At 36.4% G+C, this 20719-nt stretch overlaps 1 protein-coding gene across 3 annotated transcripts in view; it reads left to right on the top strand.

The window, feature by feature from the left end:
* Window positions 1–20719, top strand: part of LOC105477646 (RAD18 E3 ubiquitin protein ligase) — an 82375-nt gene that overhangs the window by 50174 nt on the left and 11482 nt on the right. For all 3 annotated transcript variants that reach the window (XM_011734212.2, XM_011734210.2, XM_071092125.1), the window contains 3 exons: window positions 4607–4747; window positions 8077–8260; window positions 20533–20595. In XM_011734212.2, coding sequence (XP_011732514.1) covers window positions 4607–4747; window positions 8077–8260; window positions 20533–20595 — 388 coding nt within the window. The remainder of the gene's footprint in view (window positions 1–4606; window positions 4748–8076; window positions 8261–20532; window positions 20596–20719) is intronic.

The following is a 20719-nucleotide window of genomic DNA, read 5'->3' as shown; positions in this document are numbered from 1 at the left end:
CTGGAGACTCTAAGTTAAGGAGAAAGAGCCGAGAGATCAGAGGAACCAAAGGAGTTAGAGTTTGCAGGACGGAGTACTGGAAGGAGAAACCCAGTGATCTGCAGAGAGTTCACCTTGAGTATTCATTTGGCATGCAAAATACATTCTCTGACCACAGTGAAATTAAATTAGAAATCAGTAACAAAGCCCTTGGGAAAGTCGCCAAATATTTGGAAGTTAAATAATCCATTTCAAAATAACCCATAGGTCAAAGAAGAAATTAAAACCAAGAAATTTCAAAAATATTAACAATGAACCCATTACATGTTAGCATAAATAACATACTTTGATTAAAAAAAAAAAAACTGTTTCCCCCTCTCCAAAAAATAAAAATAGAGATTTCTATTAGCCCAGACGGAATAACAGAGACTATATTTACTCTCCTCCATGAAAAAAAAAAAAAAAAGAAAAACCTAGAAAACCAGGTGAATGTTGAATGGTTTTTCAGATAATAGGAAACAAACAGGTAGCATAGGACTGTGATCTCTGAGATAGAGAGAAAACAAATCATGACTTAGGCCAAACGTTGCTGTGAACAGACAACATTACATTTCACAGAGATAGAAGGGAACAGGGGTTTCACAGCTTGGAAGCAGCAAACCTTGACAAGACCAGCCTCAGAAGTATTTAGAGGTCAGAAGTATTTAGAGTTGATTGAGACCAAATTGGAGGTGAGGAAATGAAACCATTAAGGTAGACACCTTTTTGGGGGAGGTTTTAGTGTAAAGGAAAGCAGAAAAATAGGGTCATAGCTGGAGGAGGGGTGTTGGGTCAAGGGAGGGTTTTGTTTGCTTTTTTTTTTTAAAGTTTATTATTTAAATTGGGAGATATTTAACTCAGTGGCTTTCTGATCTTTTTGACTACAACCCACAGTGAGAGATACATTTTATATCACTACTAACTGTATACATACACGTGACTGAAACAAAGGCTTCACAAAATGGTATTTGCCTTTTCCATTTTTAATGCATTCTGATACTTTTTATTATCTTTATTATTTCAATAAGAAAAAAATGCTGGTCTGGATTTACTGAGTTGTTTTCATAATTCACACTCTAGGTTCGAAGGCACAGTCTCTCTGTTCACAGCTTCATGATGGAATCCCGAACATAAGTTAGAGGTTAGCCTTTAATTATAGCAAGGACAGTTGTTTCATGGTAAGAACAAGGGAAATAGAGCATAAGTGCAGAGACAAGTTATACTGGTGCTTGAAAGATGACAGAGTTTCTGTTAGAATGATTCTATATTTTTCAAAGTAGTGCGAGACCAACTAAGAGGGGCCACATGGGGAGTGTTGAATATTTGAATGAAGAGAAGAAAGTGTAAGATAGATATTTTGGAGAATTGTAGAGAAAACTTTACTAGAGAAAGGTGCAAGAGTTGTATAGCAGTATTGAATGCCCATTTGAGAATTATGATCATGAAATTAAAGTGTCACTAGTCAGTTCAGGGCTAGATGAATAAGCCTGTAGTGAACATTAGCCATAACTGTTAAACTCTGTTTTTCATCCTCGGTTAGCTGGTTGGCTATAATAGGTGGTATGATGGTGAAAGAAATATATGGGATTTTACTTTGGCAAACACTGACTCCAAACTCATTTCTTGATTTAAAGTGGACGAAGTATCTCAGTGGCATCACTGTGGAAGGGTGTGAGTCTTTTCTACTCTTGAGAGAGCCTGCTTTTAGTCTTTTGTGCCACTGGGTTCTGGGTTCTTGGGCAGACCCAGAGACACTCTGACTGTAAGGGCTGGTCTGAAGAAGAGTAGTTAAAGTGATCAGGGAGTGAAGGGCTTGACTTGGTACTAAAAAAGATTACATTTAAACTTGGAGAGGAACTAAGGATGGAATGATCCAAGTATTCAAAATCGGGAAGAAAATGAGTTGGTTGAATGTGTACTTAGCCATGGACACTCCCACGACTAGCTGAGCCACTTAAAACTTCTAAGAGGTAAATTCAGGACATACACCCACCAGAACTGAGATTTTAAACTCTACAGTACTCCTTGCCAAATGGCAAATCTTCTAAAATGAAGTAAAGAGGTAAGTGGGAACAATGTTACTAGTCTTGATCTGTTGACATTTTTCATTTTCTGAGTAGGGGTTATTGGAATTCTCTGGCTAAAGCCAGAGTAGTGGCTGCCATTTACTTTTGGTTTCCAGCCTAGCTCTGGGGTAATTAGATTTAAATCTGGGATTTTATTACTTCAGAAGATAATAAGTCATTAAGCCTTCTTAACTGTTAATGCTATTATTTTAGCAAATTTCTTAACTAATTCTTAAATCTCCAGTCTTTATGTGTACAGTGGAGTGGCCTTAGTAGGAAAATAGCTTAGACCTGGTCTAACTAAATTATGTAGATCCCATAGTACTGTGTCACCCTAGCCTAATAGAAACTACATAATGATGGTGGTAGTGTTAGCCCATTGATTCCAAGGAGCCAGAGAAATACAGGATAGTTATCCTCAAGTGCGTAGAGTACTTAAAAGAAATCACCTAGCTTGTATCCTAGATAGGATCTTACTTGTTTCTAAAGAGTTAGTTTTTTTCCAGTAATCTTTACGTCCAGGATATATTTCTTTTGCTGACATTTTAATGAGTCTCTTATTTAAAATGTACCATACATTTTATAGCCCAACACATTAGTTTCACTAGAAGTTTTCATACATGTACCATACACATAAAAATATTGTAATTAGGAGCATTCTTTCCTGAATGTCTTTGCTGTGCCTGTCAATATTCACGTATAGGAATCCAACTATTTTCTTCCTTGTGCATCACAATTTAGTTTTTCTCTTTTCGTGTTAAAAGATAATTTTCAAAAACAAGTAACATCATTCTCATACGGATGTAAAATGAACATGTGTTTTTATTAAAGATTTAAGCTCATTAGTAGAGAGAGGGCTGATATTATGAGGTGATCAAAGAAGGAGCCAAAGAATCATCACATTTACAGATGAGGAACATTGAAATGAATGTATAATGGGCAAAAAAACTGGCTTCTTCCACATTGGAGGACGGAAGTCAGTTGAACCTCCACCCAACAGGATTTTGCATATCTATAGTCAAGAATTATTTTCCATTGCTCTCAGTTATCTACAACATATACCATAGCTCAAAGGCAGTGAATGTCTGGAATCCTGGGAGAGTAGATTTAGACAATGCCATAGTTCAACTGAAGCTCAGTTTTTTTCCCTACACCCAGTAAATTCCTTATGCCTTAGTATTGTGCTAAGGAAAATGGGAGAAACCAAGTGATAAAAAGTACATTGTTGATTTTTGTACGAAAACAGTGTCAAATTTTTGTTTTAACTATTTGTAGTATGGTTCTCTCTAAAAATTTTACAGGATTTATGACATTACTTTGGACTGTGGCCTAAGTGTTTAACATTGCTAGATAAGTAAACTGCAACCTCAGCTGCATGGTTCAGAATCACAAATACATGCCCTAAAGTCCATGCAGTAATGATGACTGGCTGCTCTTTATTGAACAAATTGATACATTAATAATGGTGATCTTGAGGTCAGGGTTAATTATATTCAAAGATGTTAAAATGGTAGTAAATAAAGATTCGAGTTAGTATAGTATCCTAAGATAAGGTAGAATTGGTTGGGAGAGGTCTTAGAATCTTAAAGGGGCTCGCTCTACTGGGAAACAGGCCAGAAATGTGAAGAAAAAAAAGAGCTGGAGTGGATATCCTTTGTTATTATGATTCAACTTTCCTAGAGGCTTCTATTTTAGATCCAGTGAATACTCTTAGTACTCTTGTATCTTGGAAGTTAGAATGGTATCATTTGTATATATTTAAGAAAGCGTGCATCTTTCTTGCTCTTATGATTATGTAAAAGCCTCTCTAGAGAATGGAGTTTGGGAAGAAATCTAGAGTAGCAAACTAGGAATATCATGTTTCCATATTTGTATTTGAGGAAGAGAGAAGATAAAAAGAATCTTCCATGACACTGCAGCCCTTTGTATTCTTATGCTTGGTAGCTTTTAAATTTATTGCAAGTGATTCCTATGGATGCTGTTCTTGAGCAGTCTGGTACACCTCTTTTTTTTTTTTCGAGACAGAGTCTCGCTCTGTTGCCCAGTCTGGAGTGCGGTGGTGTGATCTCGGGTCACCACAACCCCTGCCTCCCAGGTTCAAGTGACTCTTGTGCCTCAGCCTCCTAAGTAGCTGGGATTCTAGGCACACAATACCACACCTGGCTAATTTTTTTGTATTTTTAGTAGAGATAGGGTTTCACCATGTTGGTCAGGCTGGTCTCGAGCTCCTGACAAATGGTCCACCTACTTCAGCCTCCCAAAGTGCTGGGATTACAGGCGTGTGATACCACGCTCGGCTAATTTTTTTGTATTTTTAGTAGAGATGGGGTTTCACCTTGTTGGCCACGCTGGTCTTGAACTCCTGACAAGTGATCCATTCACTTCGGGCTCCCAAAGTGCTAGGATTACAGGCGTGAGCCACCACGCCCATCCCTTGTACACCTCTTGGTATTCATTTTGTCAGTTGTAGATGGTTAACTTTCATTGTCCTAGCTTTACTGTGAAGATCTTTTGAATTTCAGGTAAGAAACATAAATGTGAATTTCAGCTTCTGGTGGATCAGGCTAGAAAAGGATACAAGAAAATTGTTGGAATGTCACAAAAAACAGTAACAATAACAAAAGAAGATGAATCTACAGAAAAGCTATCTTCTGTATGCATGGGTAAGAAACTATAATTAAAAACAGACATATGTTGAATTTCATTATTTACTTTTAATATGAAAAGAAAATTAAACCAAGGAAATTTACTTTGGAGTTCCTACTTCTTTGAAATGAGGAAAAGTATTTTTAGACAAACTTCATGTAGCAGTTTGTAAACTAGATTTATTACTGTGCGGAAAATGGTTGGAAGAATGTCCTGAAGAAACAATCTCTTTTTGTCTATCATCCTTTCAGTTAATGACAAATCATAAATTTCTTAGTTATTTAAGCTTGAGGATGTTTTCTAGGTGTAGAATTTATTGGTGGAGATCCTGAGAGATCCTGTAAGAGAGTGAATTATTTTTGTGATAGAACACTGGTGTTTACTTTGGATGAAATGTTCTGCCAAACGGTCTAAAGCTAATATAGTGGTAGGCTAATACAGAGCACATTCCTTAACTTTGATCCATTTTAAAATTTGAAATTAATATTTTAATTCTATTGCCTGGGCTTTGGACCAGTGAACAAAAAAGAATCATAATGGGGGAAAGTGTGCAAGAAAATTCCTTATCATGTTTTTCTATACTGTGGCAAAATATATATAATACAATATTTATCTTTTTAACCCTTCATAAATGTATAAGTCATTGGCATTAAATACATTCACAATATTGTATAACTATCACCAATGTCTATATCCAAAACAATTTCATCATTCCCAGCACAAGCTCTGCACTCATGAAATAGCAACTCTTCCATCCCCTCTGCCTCATAGCCCTGGTAATAACGGTTCCACCTTTTGTGTCTATGAGTTTGCCCATTCCAGGTACCTCATATAAATGGAATTGTATAATATTTTCTTTGTGTGTTGACTTCTTTCTCTAAGCATAATGCTTTCAGAGTCCATCAGTGTTGTAGCATATTTTAAAATTTCTTACTATGATTAAACAGTATTCTGTAGTATGTATATGCCATATTTTGTTTATCCATTTATCTGTTATGGTTATTTCCACCTTTTGGTAATTATAAATAATGCTGCTATGAGCATTGATGCTCAAATATCTAAGTTTCAGCTTAGAGTGGGATTTCTGATTCATATACTGGTTCTATGTTTAACCTTTTGAGGAATTGTTAAACTTTTCCGTAGTGGCTGCATTATCTTACATTCCCACCAGCAAAGCATAAGGGTTCCAGTTTCTTCACATCCTTATCAACGCTTGTTATTTTCTGATTTTTAATTTTTTTTAAAATTGTAGATGTGAAATGGTATGTAATTGTGGTTTTGATTTGCATTTCCCTAGTGACTAATAAACAATTTGTGCATAAGGTGCTGCCTCAGTATGTAACTCATGGTCTTTGAACAAATCGAACTTGTTCATGCAATTGTGAAAGGATATTTCTAGAAACTAGTTTAGCACTTGAGAAAATCTGACTGAATATTTCCCATTAAGAAAACTTTTTTTTATTAGTTGAACCTCTCTTGAATATCATTGATGGCTTGTATGTATTTATGAACATCAGTATTACTCTTTCTGGGGTTCAAAGGTGATTGCTGCTTTTAGATTGCTGTGCATGAATGAGATGTCTGAGAGGGTAAGGAATGTGAGAGAGGTGAAGACAGACACAGACTGACTAAAAAGATGAATTTTGTATAGCATCATACAACCAATATAATTGTTGCTCTTTAGGACAAACATTGAAGTGCTCATGTAAGTGAACAAGTTGCATATTCTCTCAAGTGAAAACTTAGCCTGTTTTTGTTGTGTGTCTCTGGGGAGCTCTGATGTCTGAGCCTCACTCCTGAGGCTCTATTTTGAAGTCCTGCATTCTGAGATCTAAGGGCGGGTAGGAAGGATAACTTATTTTTTATGACTACAGATTATTGAATGCTGTTTGTCCCCAAGAAGGAATATATTGTCTAGAAGTGTATGTAAGAGTGGAAGAAGTAAGAAAAGAATACAGACAATGTGCAAAAATAAAAGATTGTTTTCAGTTGAATTCCTGTTCCCTGGTTTGCCAGCTTTTTTGCATGTGCCTCACTAGTTGAGTAATATAGTCCCTGGGTGAACCGAGTTGACTGGGGGATTGGCTCCTCTTAATGTGATCCTGGTATCTGTTTACAAGAGGAGTTCTTAGAGGTTCAGGATGGTCATCCTGGCTAACTTCTTTTTCTCTTTTCCAGATATACTTTAGAGGGTGCTGTTTTGTTTTGCTAATGATAGTTTATTGATAGCCAGATGACATTAGGAGCATATTTTTAGGAATTATACTCTTGTGAAGTATGCTGTTCTCCCGCTATAACAAAAACTTAGAACTATTTCTGAAAAAAATTTGACTGTGTGAACTTGGCAAGGTTTTTTGAAGAATGTGTTATGTTCTTTCCCCATAAATTCTCTCTGTATAACCAAACCTTGACAATTGTATTTTTATTGTGCTTCGTTGAAGACCACTTGCCTCTACAAGTGCTTGAGGAGTGATGTGTGAAAGCTCTGTTTCTCTGTGAGGAAACACATGGAAGGAGCTCTGTACTATTATTAGCACGTGTAGCTTGCATGCGAAAGTACCTCCTCAGTTCCTGAAAGTTAAGGACAGCACAGATGAAAATCCCAGCAGAGTTTATGATGAGTAGGAGAATCCTGGGCACTAAAGAATCTTTCACAGATATTCTTCTCGCTCATATTTGTAGAAAATTGGCCATTCCCATATGCCACATTTTTGTAAACACTGCATCCTTCCAGCTTTTTGGGGTCTTTATTTTTTTCTGCAATAAGAGACCTTAAAAGCTGAGAATATGACAAAGAATGCATGGAAATGTGATGTATATTGGATCAAATGGAAATATTCCTTATGTCTGATTAGTTGTCCTTTTCCATAGAGAATAATTAGATTCTATTTAACAGGTTTAGAAAAATGTCCAGATAGATTCACTATCATATAGTAGTGACAAATATTGTGGTTGTCTTATTAGTTGAATCTGTAGTCTTTTTTTTTTTGGTTATACATCTTACGTTGGTTTGTCAGTGTTCTCTGATCTATGAAATATGCAAGAATTCCTCAGTGATATGTTAATAGATGCCTCATTAGAATTACAAGATTCTTCCTGCTCCTGGTTTTAAAATAAATTTTATTTTTAAACTAATTAATCTTGGAAAAACATGGGCTGGATAGTATAAGTAGGTAGCACCATTGTAGTGTTAATTCTTGTTCTCTGGCTGTCACTAGAGTTCTGGAATCAATGTGACATATTCTTCAACTTTACTAAGTGCATATGGTAGTATTAAGTGTTGCAGAAGTAATAGGCGTACAGAAGTTGTAGATTTTAACGTACTCTTAAATTTATTTTTTCCTAGGACAGGAAGATAATATGACCTCAGTAATAAACCACTTTTCTCAATCAAAGCTGGTAACAAACCACTTTTCTCAATCAAAGCTGGACTCCGCAGAGGAATTGGAACCTGACAGAGAAGAGGATTCTTCTAGCTGTACTGATATTCAAGAAGCTCTTTCTTCACCAGAATCAGATTCATGCAATAGGTAAGAAACATGCAGGAGTTGATTATTTTAAATATCTACCTCATATGCACACATAGATAGTTAGGCAGAAATAATTAGAAAGTAGCTTTGAGGCATGGTATGGTGTGTCACTCTTACATTTCAGTCCCCTTTTACTGCTGGGTCATCTTCACAGTGGTAACAAGGCAGGATTTGGGAAGGAAGTACAGGGATCAGAGGGTGAGTTTGGTATAGGCTTTATATAGCCTTTTTATAGATATAAAAAGGCTCTATAGCCTTTTTATAGATATTTTTCCTACCGTTGGAAAAGAAAGCATGATAGGCAGTGAAATTTTTGTCAAGACAATGAGTGAAGGAGATAAAAACAACTGTATTGGAAAACAGAGATGATCAGAAAGACATGGCACATAGGAGAGTTAAGAAATGAAAAATTTAACTGAGTAAATAGATGGGGAAACTTTAAAAATGAGAAGTTTGGTAATGAGTCATTTTAAAAGATATTTTAAAAATATATAGGGTTTATTTTACACACACACATGCATGCACACATACCATTTTTTGTTCTGGTCTTTCACTTAATATTATGTCATAAATGTTAACATTTCTATAGGTTGGCACAAAAGTAATTGAAACCACAGTTAATTTTGCACCAACATAATACCTTATGTTTATAATTGTTATTTTTAAATGAGTACAGTATTTTGTTTTGTCTCTGTACCATAATTTACCAGACCCTTCAGTTTCTGTTAGAGCTCTGCATTTTTTCCAGTGTTCTACTTACGTGCCTGATGCTATGGTAAAGCTCTTCCTTTGTTCCTATTGAATACTTTTTTTTTTTTTTTTTTCATTTTTTCGAGATGGAGTTTTGCTCTGTTGCCCAGCCTGGAGTGCAGTGGCGCAATCTCAGCTCACTGCAATCTCTACCTCCCAGGTTCAAGCATTTCTCCTGCCTCAGCTTCCCAAGTGGCTGGGATTACAGGCCTGTGCCACCTCACCTGGCTAATTTTTTTTGGTATATTTAGTAGAGATGGGGTTTCACCGTGTTGGCCAGGCTGGTCTTGAACTCCTGACCTCAAGTGATCCACCCACCTCAGCCTCCCAAAGTGCTGGGATTATAGGCGTGAGCCACCGTGCCTGGCCACTTTTCTTACATTTATTATTCTGATAGGTAGGCATTGCCTTCCGAATGAATTGTACTGATTTAAAAAATGCTACCAGCAGTATGTCAATATGAGTGTGTCTTGGAAGTTATTTGATCTTTGATGTTAGTTTATTTAAAAATTAGTAACATTGCTGTAGAATGATAGACTATTTCTAATCTAACTAATGGAATTATTAGTACATTTTTTATTAGTATACCCAGTGACCCTCTGTTTTTGTAGGATACCTGGGAAACAGTTTCAAATTAGTCAGAATGAAGTATTAGGAAGGAGAAATCTTCCCATCTCATTCCAAAGATTTTCAAGATCAAAAAATTATATTTCTAGTTGACTGAGGGTAAAACATAGGGTTGCGTGATTTGTTATCGTAGATCAGGCCATTCCTGCAAGTCCAGTGCAGTATTTGTTTTTAAACACACATGTAGGAATACAGAAAAAAAAAAATCAGAGTCAGGGGAATAAGAGTTAGATTTTAACCATAGTCATTAGATGCTTGAATGTTTTGGAATGCCAGAATGATTTGGGACATTTGGGAATGGCAAAAACTGAAAGGGAAACGTGGGGCAGTCAGATGTCTTTATCTGGTTGTGAGAATATGGGAAGTGGGGCGAGTTTGTTGATGTCCTAGCCTCATTCAGACTTGTTGGCATCACTGAACTATGAGAGGACTATGGGAAAATGTCATTGCTTTTAGGTATACCATGGCCGAGGAACTAGGAGAGCAAGCAGTAGTCTCTGGGTTTAATAAAAAAGGTAAAGGAAATATGGCTGAGGGAAATATGGAGTAAACTTTATTGGGTCAATTTACTAAAATGGGTTAATCCAAAGGCTGATCATTGTAACTCATTACTCACTGAAAGAATTGAAAAGTACTTTCACACTTATCCCCAGTCACATATTGCTCCTGCTGCTACTTCATTAGGGGATTAGCCTTTTCTCATTATTTATCTTCCTACTGACCAAGATTCTGGGTAATACTATAAGTTTTACCATCTTTAATGATTTCCTCTTGATAGGAGTCATATGGGGTATCCTTATACTACATTGTGAGGTGATCCTTTTGTTAGCAACTGAACGTAAGTACAGTGATGCTAGATTAACTTTTGTTCTCTGTCCATCACAGGGTCTAACATTACACTATTGCACTCAGCCATTCAGCAAATATGTATTGTGTTCCAGGCACTATTCTAGACACAGCAGTTTATCAGGGATGAAACCATCAAATAATTTTTTAAAATGTAAGCACTTATATTCTACTTCACATTATAATTAGTTGATAATATATGTACATATTTCTGCATGCACACACACGTACATGGCTCAGTGGAAGTACACACTAATTACATATTTTAACAGTTTTATTGAGATACAATTCATATACCACACAGTTAACTATTTAAGAGTACAATTCAGTGGTATTTAGTATATTCACAGAGTTGTACAGCCATCATCACAATTTTATAACATTTTTATCACCCCACAGAGAAACGCTGCACCCATTAGCGGTTACTCTCCATTTCTTCCCAAACCTCCTGCTCCAAGCCCTAGACAACCACTGATCTTCTTTATGTCTCTATAGATTTGACTCTTGTGGACATTTTATGTAAATGGAATCATACAATATGTGGTCTTTTGAGATTAGCTTCTTTCACTTAGTTTGCTCTCAGAGTTCATCTGTGTTGTACATGTTTCAGTACTATATTACTTTTTATTGTCAAATATTTAATTTTATGGATATACATTTTATTTACTCATTTGTTAGTTGATGGACATTTGAGTTGTTTCCAGTTGCAATTTTAACAAGGAAAAAAATCACCAAGTTTGCTTGCACACTGTGGAAGCTTAGCTTTAGTGATGGTATGTAAGGATTTACTAGGCTTGCTTTGAGAAAGTGGGCAGTGTCTCCTCTAGTACTCATGTCTTAAATTGTACTACAATACTAAATATTTACTCATTGTAAATATTAAGTATGGTAATCTTTACATTTTTTATTTTATTTGGGTTCTTTTTTATATCTGTTTCTGAATCATTCTGCTGTTTTATCAATCCTAAGATCTTTAAGCTTAAAAGGTGGAGTCTATTTCTTGTATAAGACCTAGAAACTGAGGCTAAAGGGAAAGTGAGAAAGAAATGGACCTTAAATAATGGTGTTGGTTTAATATCAGGACAGACCACTTGGCAAATGATTCAAGAGTAGATTGTCAGAGTGAGCATACAGCAGGAAGCAGCTATGGGCTAGCAGGAAAAGTAGTTGGCTTTAAGTTGATGGATTACAGATCAAGTTCTGCCGGGTGATTTTTGATTCAGTCTTTTGAAGTCCATTTCCACATATCTTAGAGGAGCACATTAAAATATCTTATGTCTCAGATCTGTTGGGAAAATGAAATGAGATAATAGATGTGAGAGTCATTGATAAATATATGATTGTTATACCTTCATAAAACAAATCAACTAAATTTTCTTCCTAATTCAGGAAATTAGGACTTATGTCTGGACATTTTTTATTAAAAACTTTTTTTTTTTTCTTTACAGAGGTAACCAAGTTAAATGATTGGGCATTTAGAAGTGCTTTCACAGCCCTCATTTTATTCATTTTAAGACATACGTTTTCAGTTTTACATTTTAATATCTGAAATTGTGATATGTCTTATAATCAGCAATAACTTAAAATTGCTGATGACCTGGTTGTAGTCATGAGGTATTTGCCAATGGGTGTACGTCACAGCGCTTCATGGTATCATCATTGGATTGGGTTACATGTATTATTGGCATTCCATTAGTTAGTCACGTAATATGTCTTCAACAAAATAATGAAACCAAAAAAGTTATTATGCATGAAGAAAAGCGCAAAAATAGCAGCAAGATTTAAGTTTGATGTTAGGGAGGTAATGTTCATCATTGGGTGAATGATCTGAATTTTGTGTTTTCTTGAAAAACAGTCAAGTGCCTTACAGGATCTAGGAAAGAAAGATACCCACAAGTATATGAAGACATGTTACATTATGTGTGCAAAGAATTGCCTATTTGTTACATGACAGACTGAAGGCAAGAGAAATGGCCAAATCCCTTGGAATAAATGGAAGAAATTTCAAAGCAATAACAGCATAACTAATTCTGTTCAGCATGACTAATGCAAAAGAATATTGCTAAGGTTTATCAAGTGTCAATTTGTCAGACACTTCTCCTTTAACAGAAACTGCTTATCTGCCAACATATGCAATGTGATTGAGGAAACAAAGAAAATTATGACTTCAGTTTGCAGAATGTGGATGTCAGTGTTTTAGATCAAATTCCTGGAAACAATAGTCTAGTACATCTGAGAAATGCTGGTGCTCTTGGTGGTGCAGAGGATGAGTTTTTGTGGAAAAACTCAGTTATCAGAGATGCTGAGTCAAAATATGATGAAGTAGAGTTGGGGTCTGAATATGAAGACAGTTTAGGAATACTTTAGCCAATTTAACTCAGTTTTTACAAATATATGTACAACAATAGCATAAAGTAAAAACCTATGTCTATCTAAGTTTAACTCTCTGGATACGTACAAATTAAAAATTCTAAGTGAAAGTGAAATATTGTATCATAGTTGACTTCAATTTTTTGTCTTTTAGTGGCAGATAAAATAATGCTTCATCTTGCCATCAATGTTATCTTCAATTTTGTGATTAAGGTCCCTGACTTACTTCAAACATAATTTATATCATCTAGTTGGAAACTCATAAAGTGGCTTATAATACTGGTTGGTGGTAGCCTGACAGAAGACTGTCACAAAGTATTGTGAATCATTGCTTAGTGCCAGTGTTATTTAGTGACTCTGAAACTTAATCAAGAGAGACACCCATTTGATTCGGGTAACTAATACCATAGAAATTAGGAAAAGATTCAAAGTTAGAAGGGACCACCAGTCAAGACCAAATTCTTTTAGTAGAATCATAACATACTAGAAATATGTGGTATTTATTTATCTGGTCCAATTGGGCACTCTCAGGGTGGATTAATGAGTGTATTACATAGATTTGGCCTTGCTCTACTGAAGACATGCCAGTCTCCTCACCAGCTTCATACTCAACCCCTCAGTTTCTGTTATCAAGGAAGCTTGTAATCAAATTAAAGCTTAAGTGGTAGAGGAAATTTTCATTTTGGGGATGTTGCTTGTCTTTCATTTCTTTTTTCCTTGTGGGGTTCAGTGTTGTAAGCGATTTCTATTATCCCCCTGTATTTTATTATTTGATTTTTATTTGTATCAGTCATTTATACTACTGACAGTTGAAAGAATAAAAACAGAATGAAGCATCCTTATTTTGTTTCCCTGCCCGTTTAACTTGAGAGTTTGGTTTAGTGTCTAGTTGTAGCAGTGGATATTTTGCTAATTAAAAGAATTTTCCCTTGCATTAGACTCTCAGAGCGGATAATCTTTTGTTTCTTAAGTTTGTAAGTTAAATGTAAGCACAAATGTTTAATTCTCTTTTGAACTTGAATTTTTGTAGAGATCCAAGAGAACTCTAATATTTGGAACTAACCTCATGTTCTTATGTTTTTTTTTCCTTAAAAAAACATAGCACTTTACTTTTTATAAGAATTTAAAGTGATTGACTTAAAAGGAATGCATTCCCTCTCTCTTTTTCTACTATCTTTAATACAATGTTTCCTAACCCTTTTCTTCAGCACACATAGCAAATGATAGTATTTCTGTGGCATGCCAGGATAAAGAGATGATGTTGCCATGGGTTTCAGCCACCCTACATCTCACTGTGGGCTAGGGATTAATGCCTGGTGTCCAACTACCCTGTGGGGGAGGGGGAGAACACACGAATTAGGAAGCTTTGCTTTTAATATATGAACACACCGTTGAACAGTTGAATAGGTGGGACATACATAGACAAATAGGCTCATGGTGCTTCTGTAGTAGAAAGGACAGCAAGAGCATTTGAAGCACCCCTGTTTCCGGGCAGGTAAGGCAATGATTGAGTCAGTTGAAAAAGAAATTAAGTGACTTAATCTCATGATCCTAATGAATGGTAAAGCCAGTTTTCTGAATTCAGATGTAATGCTTTCTCCTGCTTGTTTTTGCTGTTCTCCAAATCTCAGAAGGCACTGAGGCCAGATTAAAAGTTAAATGAACAGGTGACACATTAAAGTTACAGGTTGATGAGTTTCCCCACTCCACTGTTTTCATGTAACTCCAGAACCTTAGAGGATAATGGAAGAAAAAGTCAGTCCAGTGCTATTTTTCAGAGTAGAATCTATCATGTTTTTAAAGTTAAAAATTATCAGTATACATATTAAATACAAGTTTTTCAGATTTAGAATTTGTTCTTCTGAAAATAAGAGTTCCAAATGTCTCCTGGACAGAAAACTCTGGTTCTGGGGGTTTTAGGATACAGAAGACAGCATGCCCAGATGGGCTTGGGTTAGTTCACTTGATTTGCTTGTGAAAGATGTGAGGGTACAGGAACTGTGTGGGTTGGGGTGGTCAGAAAAGAGGAAACAGATTTGGCTATAGCAGGAGAGAATTTTTGCAGGTTGTTTCTTAGGACTAGATCTAAACATTTTAAAATCAGCATTTCAACTAGGATTCCTGGATAATGGAAAAGTTCAGTGTTCAGAACAGCATGTATAGCGTGTGACCTCTTTTCTAAAAGGGGGAAGAATACTTATATTTGTTTGGCTTTGCATAAAGAAACACTAGAAGAATACACAACAAACTAATGAAAGTGATTGCATGTTGGAGACAAGAGAAAACAGGTTGGATGGGAACAAAGGAGGAAGTGGGCCAGCTCAGTATACATCTTTTATGTCATTTGATTTTGAACCATGTAAATATATTAATCTACTTTAAACAAACAAACAAACAAAAAGCAAGTACTGTTTAAACCTTACTCTTTAAAGTTTTGGAAATCATCTCATCAGTGTTAATCGTCATCATAAATTGGTTAATGAAGTTTGGTGGAGTAGGCAGTAAGAAAGACAAATATATTAATGAGATTTTGTAATTTAGAGGGTATTGGAATTGCTAGAAAAATTACTAAATAAGTGTTTATGTTTCTGGTCAAATTGAGAGAAAAAACATCAAACTAGTGGAACAATATCCTAAGTTGGAAGTATCTTACTGTAAGTCATTGATGGCTTTGTATTTTTTAAAATCTTCATAATTGCTATTGGAAGGTTGACATTATATTTCATTTTATAACTGTTAAATGTGACATTCAATGAATTTAATGTTGCCACAAAATCTTTTTCTACTAAAACTCATTACTGTGTGTATTTTATTATACACATTACTGTGTGTATCTTTTTTGTGGGAATATTTATGAACTTTAGAATACCCTGAAAGCTAAATGGTTCATTCTGTTTCAGGTGGTGAGTTGTTTTTTGTTGGAAGTTTCTAGAGAAAATGTGGGAACATGAAATTGTTCTTCAGTATCTTTTGCATTTTTCAAAGAGCTTAGGCCGGACACAGTGGCTCACACCTGTAGTCCTAGCACTTTGGGAGGCCGAGGCAGGTGGATCACCTGAAGTCAGGAAGACCAGCCTGGCCAACATGGTGAAACCCGGCCTTTACTAAAAATTCAAAAATTAGCCAGGCACGGTGGCATGTGCCTGTAATCCCAGCTACTCAGGATGCTGAGGCAGCAGAATTGCTTGAACCTGGGAGGCGGAGGTTGCTGTGAGCCAATACTGCGTCACTGTACTCCAGCCTGGGCGACAGAGCGAGACTCCATCTCAAAAAAAAAAAAAAAAAAAAAAGAAGAGAAAGAGCTTAAACTGGGTGTGGTGCATGAGACAGACCATCTTTTGGATGAATGAAACTTTTGTTTTAGGGGAATGTATCTTAGTCCAAGATACTGTAACATCAAGTCCTTGAAATGTGTATGACTCCTTGAGATCCATGTACCTAGCAGTCAGTCTTCTTTGTTTCATTGTGGGAGGATAGCTCAGCCATTGGCTTTATGACTCTGGAAAGGTGCCTGGCACGTGGGATTTTAAATTAATCTCCCAGAGTTTCACTTTCCTCATTGATAAAATGGAATAGCTTTTATTGTTTGTTTGTCCCTCTAACTTCCCTGGATGAGTCTACAAAGCAAATTAGATGATCATATATTGTGAATGCTTTGTAAATAGAACATAAACTTATTGTTGCTTGGTTTCATCTCTTATTAAGGATTTTGCATGTATTAAGTTATTTTTATTATTTTCTCTTATCTGGAGCTCTCTTCATTTTATCTTTTTTTAGTTCTAGTGGAGAGCAGTGAAACTCTTAGCCTTGTTTCTTCTAGAACTTTGTTGATGGTCGTGTGACAAACACCTTATTGATAAATAGGCAGGAGAGGGTATTCTTAACTCTGGTAAAATCAATAGCATTTGATTTTTCTGCTACCACTGTTGAAGCAGCACAGTGTGGCAAAAGAAGATGACTTTTGCATTCCCATTCCTGTTTTTCTACTTTAATTTCTCTCAGCCTTTGTCAAATGGGGAGAAAACTTAGGGTGCTTCTGTGAATTAAAGCTAATGTGAAGGCTGGACGTGGTGGCTCAACACCTGTAATCCCAGCACTTTGAGAGGCCAAGCAAGGTGGGAGGATCACTTGAGCCTAGGAGTTTGAAACTAGCCTGGGCAACACAGGGAGATGCCATCTCTACAAAATATTTAAAAATTAGCCAGACATGGTGGTATGTACCTGTAACTACTCAGGAGACTGTGGTGGGAGGATTCCTTGAGCCCAGGAGGTTGAGGCTACAGTGAGCTGTGATTGTACCACTACACTCCAGCCTGAGTGACAGAGCAACACCCTGTCTCAAAAAAAAAAAAAAAAAAAAAAAAAAAAAAGCTAATGTGTACAAAGTAATTATCACTGTGGCTTGTAGAGGTAGTTGCTCAGAACATGATAATTTTTGTCATTGTCATAATTGAATGAGTTTTTTTGGAAACTGGAACTTTACTATTCTAATATGTTGTCAGCCAACTGCTAAAATATTTGGCTTATAAACTATTGTTCATCTTACAGAACAGATTACTAAAAATAGGAGTTCAAGGAGAAGATTCATAGTAGCTGATAGAATTTATTTAAGTACCATTGTCTGGTCGGCATGTCATCCTGCATTGATCCTCCAGTGATCTATCCTTAAAGAGTTATTGTTTTAAACTGGATATACTCAACTGCATTCATATTAATGCCACAATTAAGGGAAGAAATGGCGGGGATGGGGGCGGTAACTACCAGATAATAGAAAAATTCCACTTGTAAGTAATCCTTAATCCTCAGGATTTTTATAGCAGATGTTTGCGTTTTTTCCTACCCCACAGTACCCTGTGTACCTGCCATGCTGGTTCTGATGAATTTGCACCCTGGTGTCATAGAAACAGTGGAAATAAAAGATTAAAATAGAGCACATAATCATCAGGTTTTCTCTGGCAAATTGGAGCATGGTGCTGAGGCAATTATTCAGATAATTCAGACCCAAATCTGTTTCATGAAAATGGAACTGACATTTGTTGAACATTTACTATGTACCAAGCTCTATGCTAAACATTTAGTGTGTTATATTGAATAAGCTTTTAAAAAACCCTAAGGAATACCTGTATCATTATCCTGATTTTATACTTGAGGATATTGACACAGAGGAAAGTTAAGTAACTTGCCCGAAATTACACGGTAAGTAACAGAAATGGGACCTCAACTTAACTTTGTCTGACACTGAAATCTGTGGGTTTTTTCTCTAACGTCAGTCATACATTTGCCAGAGGTATTTGACATCTTACTTTTCAGCTTCAGAAGTAAATTCTTTACTAGTAGAATGAAGTAAGATGCTACAAAAGGAATGTGTGAAGATAGTGTTTTCCTTTGCTGAAGAAGCTTTGCTACTTTCAGTCAGAGAATGACAAGAGTGAGATATTACAGGAAAACCCGCTTGGCCAAGGTGTGCATGTGTGTGTGCATGCACACACACAGAATTAGCTTACATTTCTGCAACTTTGACCTGAAAATGAGGCTAAAAGCTGACTAAAAGGTGTGAAAAATTAATTGCAGGTGTTCTAAATAAAACTGTTAACATCTTCCTGGACCAAGGTTTGGAATTCCATCGAATTCAAGATTCAATTTTGAATCTTTGCCAGTGAGTCTTTCTCATATGTAATCTCTATATTAATATCCACTGTAGCCTGGACCAGTGGGGACATCAGAGAGTGCCATTTGAATGCCCTTCCACAGGGCAGCTGTAACGTTCATGTACCAAACCTTATGTTCATCCAGCTTCTGGAAGCACGGCCTTCCAGAATGTTTCAAGACCAAATAGTAGACAAGCTGAAGCCTACTCTGAAAAAGTTCCTTGTTCTAGACTTCAAAGGTGTAGTTGTGTAGGCTTGTATATGCTCTGACCCCAGAAATATCAGAATGAGTAATTAATTTTCTCCTTTGGAGGATTTTTTAGATGTGTTGAAAGAATATTAAAGGAATTTTTGATCTTCAAGGCATATTAAAATGACTAAGACTTCAAAAATATTAATTGCTTTTATCCACAGGGAAGCGATCTGAGAGTGATAATTTTAGTAACACTGACTGCTATACCTAAGTGTCTTTTTGTAAAATCCTATTTGTGAAACTATGTTTAATTTTAGGAACGTGGTTTTTGAGCAGATACAGTAATAAGTACATTATTTTAAAAAGGAATGAGCAGTTCTGTCTGGTATTTTAATTGTATTAGCATCAACTCTATTTTTTAGTGGTGACTAGAATTGGAACAGCAGATATAGCAGATGATCCTGAAACTTCATTTTAGATAAAATTCTGAATCTCCCAAATTTTGTATCAGTCCATTTAGTGATCTGGTTATCATTCAGGTGAGTGCCTGAGGTGGGGTAGAAGGAAAGGTAATGGGAAGTGAAGACACCAGGGAGCTGTGCAGCCTGGCTGGGCAGTGACATTGAAGTCGCAGAGGAAGAGAAGATTGCAGGCAACTTCTGAGATGTGTTTTTTGTAAACCACCTCTACCATCTGTTTTCACTGAGGTAGCATAATAAAAACCTCTTAGGTTTATGTCATTAGTGTACTGCAAATATTTTACTTTAACAAATCAGTGATTTGTGCTGATGATTTGAAAACCCCTAGGTAAATTGATCACAGACTCTACTACGTTAGTTGACAGACTTGGCCATCCTCCTTTCTTAGCTGGACTAGTAGAGATGCTTCATAACCTTCCTGTTTAAAAACAATTGTGTGTGTTGTGGAGCATGGGGCGGGGGAAGGGGGCGGTGTTGGCAAGAAGCTGACTTTACTCTTTCTCCAACTCTGTGACCCCTGCCAGGCCCCAGAACTACATGATCCTCCCCTGCTCCCATTTCCCTAACTCATGGGTTTTCAGTAGGAGCAGTATCACCCCCAAAGGGTGGAATTTTGTTTTTCATGGGGGTGGGGAGTGGGTAAAAAGGTTACTCTGTATATGCATAAAACACAGATATATATATATACACACACACACACTCACATATATATATACACATACACACACACACATATCCATGCTTTATACATACACGTACATATACACATACACACAGAACACATGAACAAATAGACATCATATTTGTGGTATTAAAATGTCATGGGGTTAGGGGGAAATGTGTAAAAAGGCTCCTTAGGAAGATGATAGTTTTAAAAGCTTGAGAAACAGTACCTTAAGCACATCAGGTAAAGAAGAATGGATGACACTGGAGTAGAGAGAAGGGTAAGAAAAGGTTGGGTTAAAACAGCTTCAGCTTTGTTTAAAATTGGAGTCGTTCTCTCTGAGGTAAGGAGTAGCAGGAGCTGGGGTCTTGTGAATAGAAGGGTTTAGAACAACTTCTGTTGAAGTAGGGGTGGCAGGGAATCTCAGCCTCCCTGGCTAGTGGAAAATACTAAAGTTGGTAAAATCTGCCTCAGTGTTCTTCAGTGCTTTTGGCCTTTGCTCCCCGTCTCCTAATGGAAACTACATTTGGCTCTTTCTTTCCTTGCCCACCCCCACTCTCCCTCCTTTCTCTCACTGGTAACCATTTGTTTGCTTTCTTTCACTATAGACTCATTTGTTTTTTCTAGAATTTTATATAAATGGGACAATACAGTCTTCTTATTGTCTGTCAATACTGATGTACATATCCTTTTAGTTCCAGTTCAGACATCATAAGAGATCTTTTAGAAGAAGAGGAAGCCTGGGAAGCATCACATAAGTGAGTTCTCATAATCATGAATTAAACATGCACTTTGACCTGAGAAATTATACTTCTATGTAGCTGATTTTCAAACAAAATGATATTTGTGCTTTCTGGTTTAAAGGAGTAGTAATCCACGTGC

This window comes from Macaca nemestrina, chromosome 2, assembly GCF_043159975.1.
Source record: "Macaca nemestrina isolate mMacNem1 chromosome 2, mMacNem.hap1, whole genome shotgun sequence".
Taxonomy (NCBI): Eukaryota; Metazoa; Chordata; class Mammalia; order Primates; family Cercopithecidae; genus Macaca; species Macaca nemestrina.
This window is presented reverse-complemented; position numbering and strand designations above follow the sequence as displayed.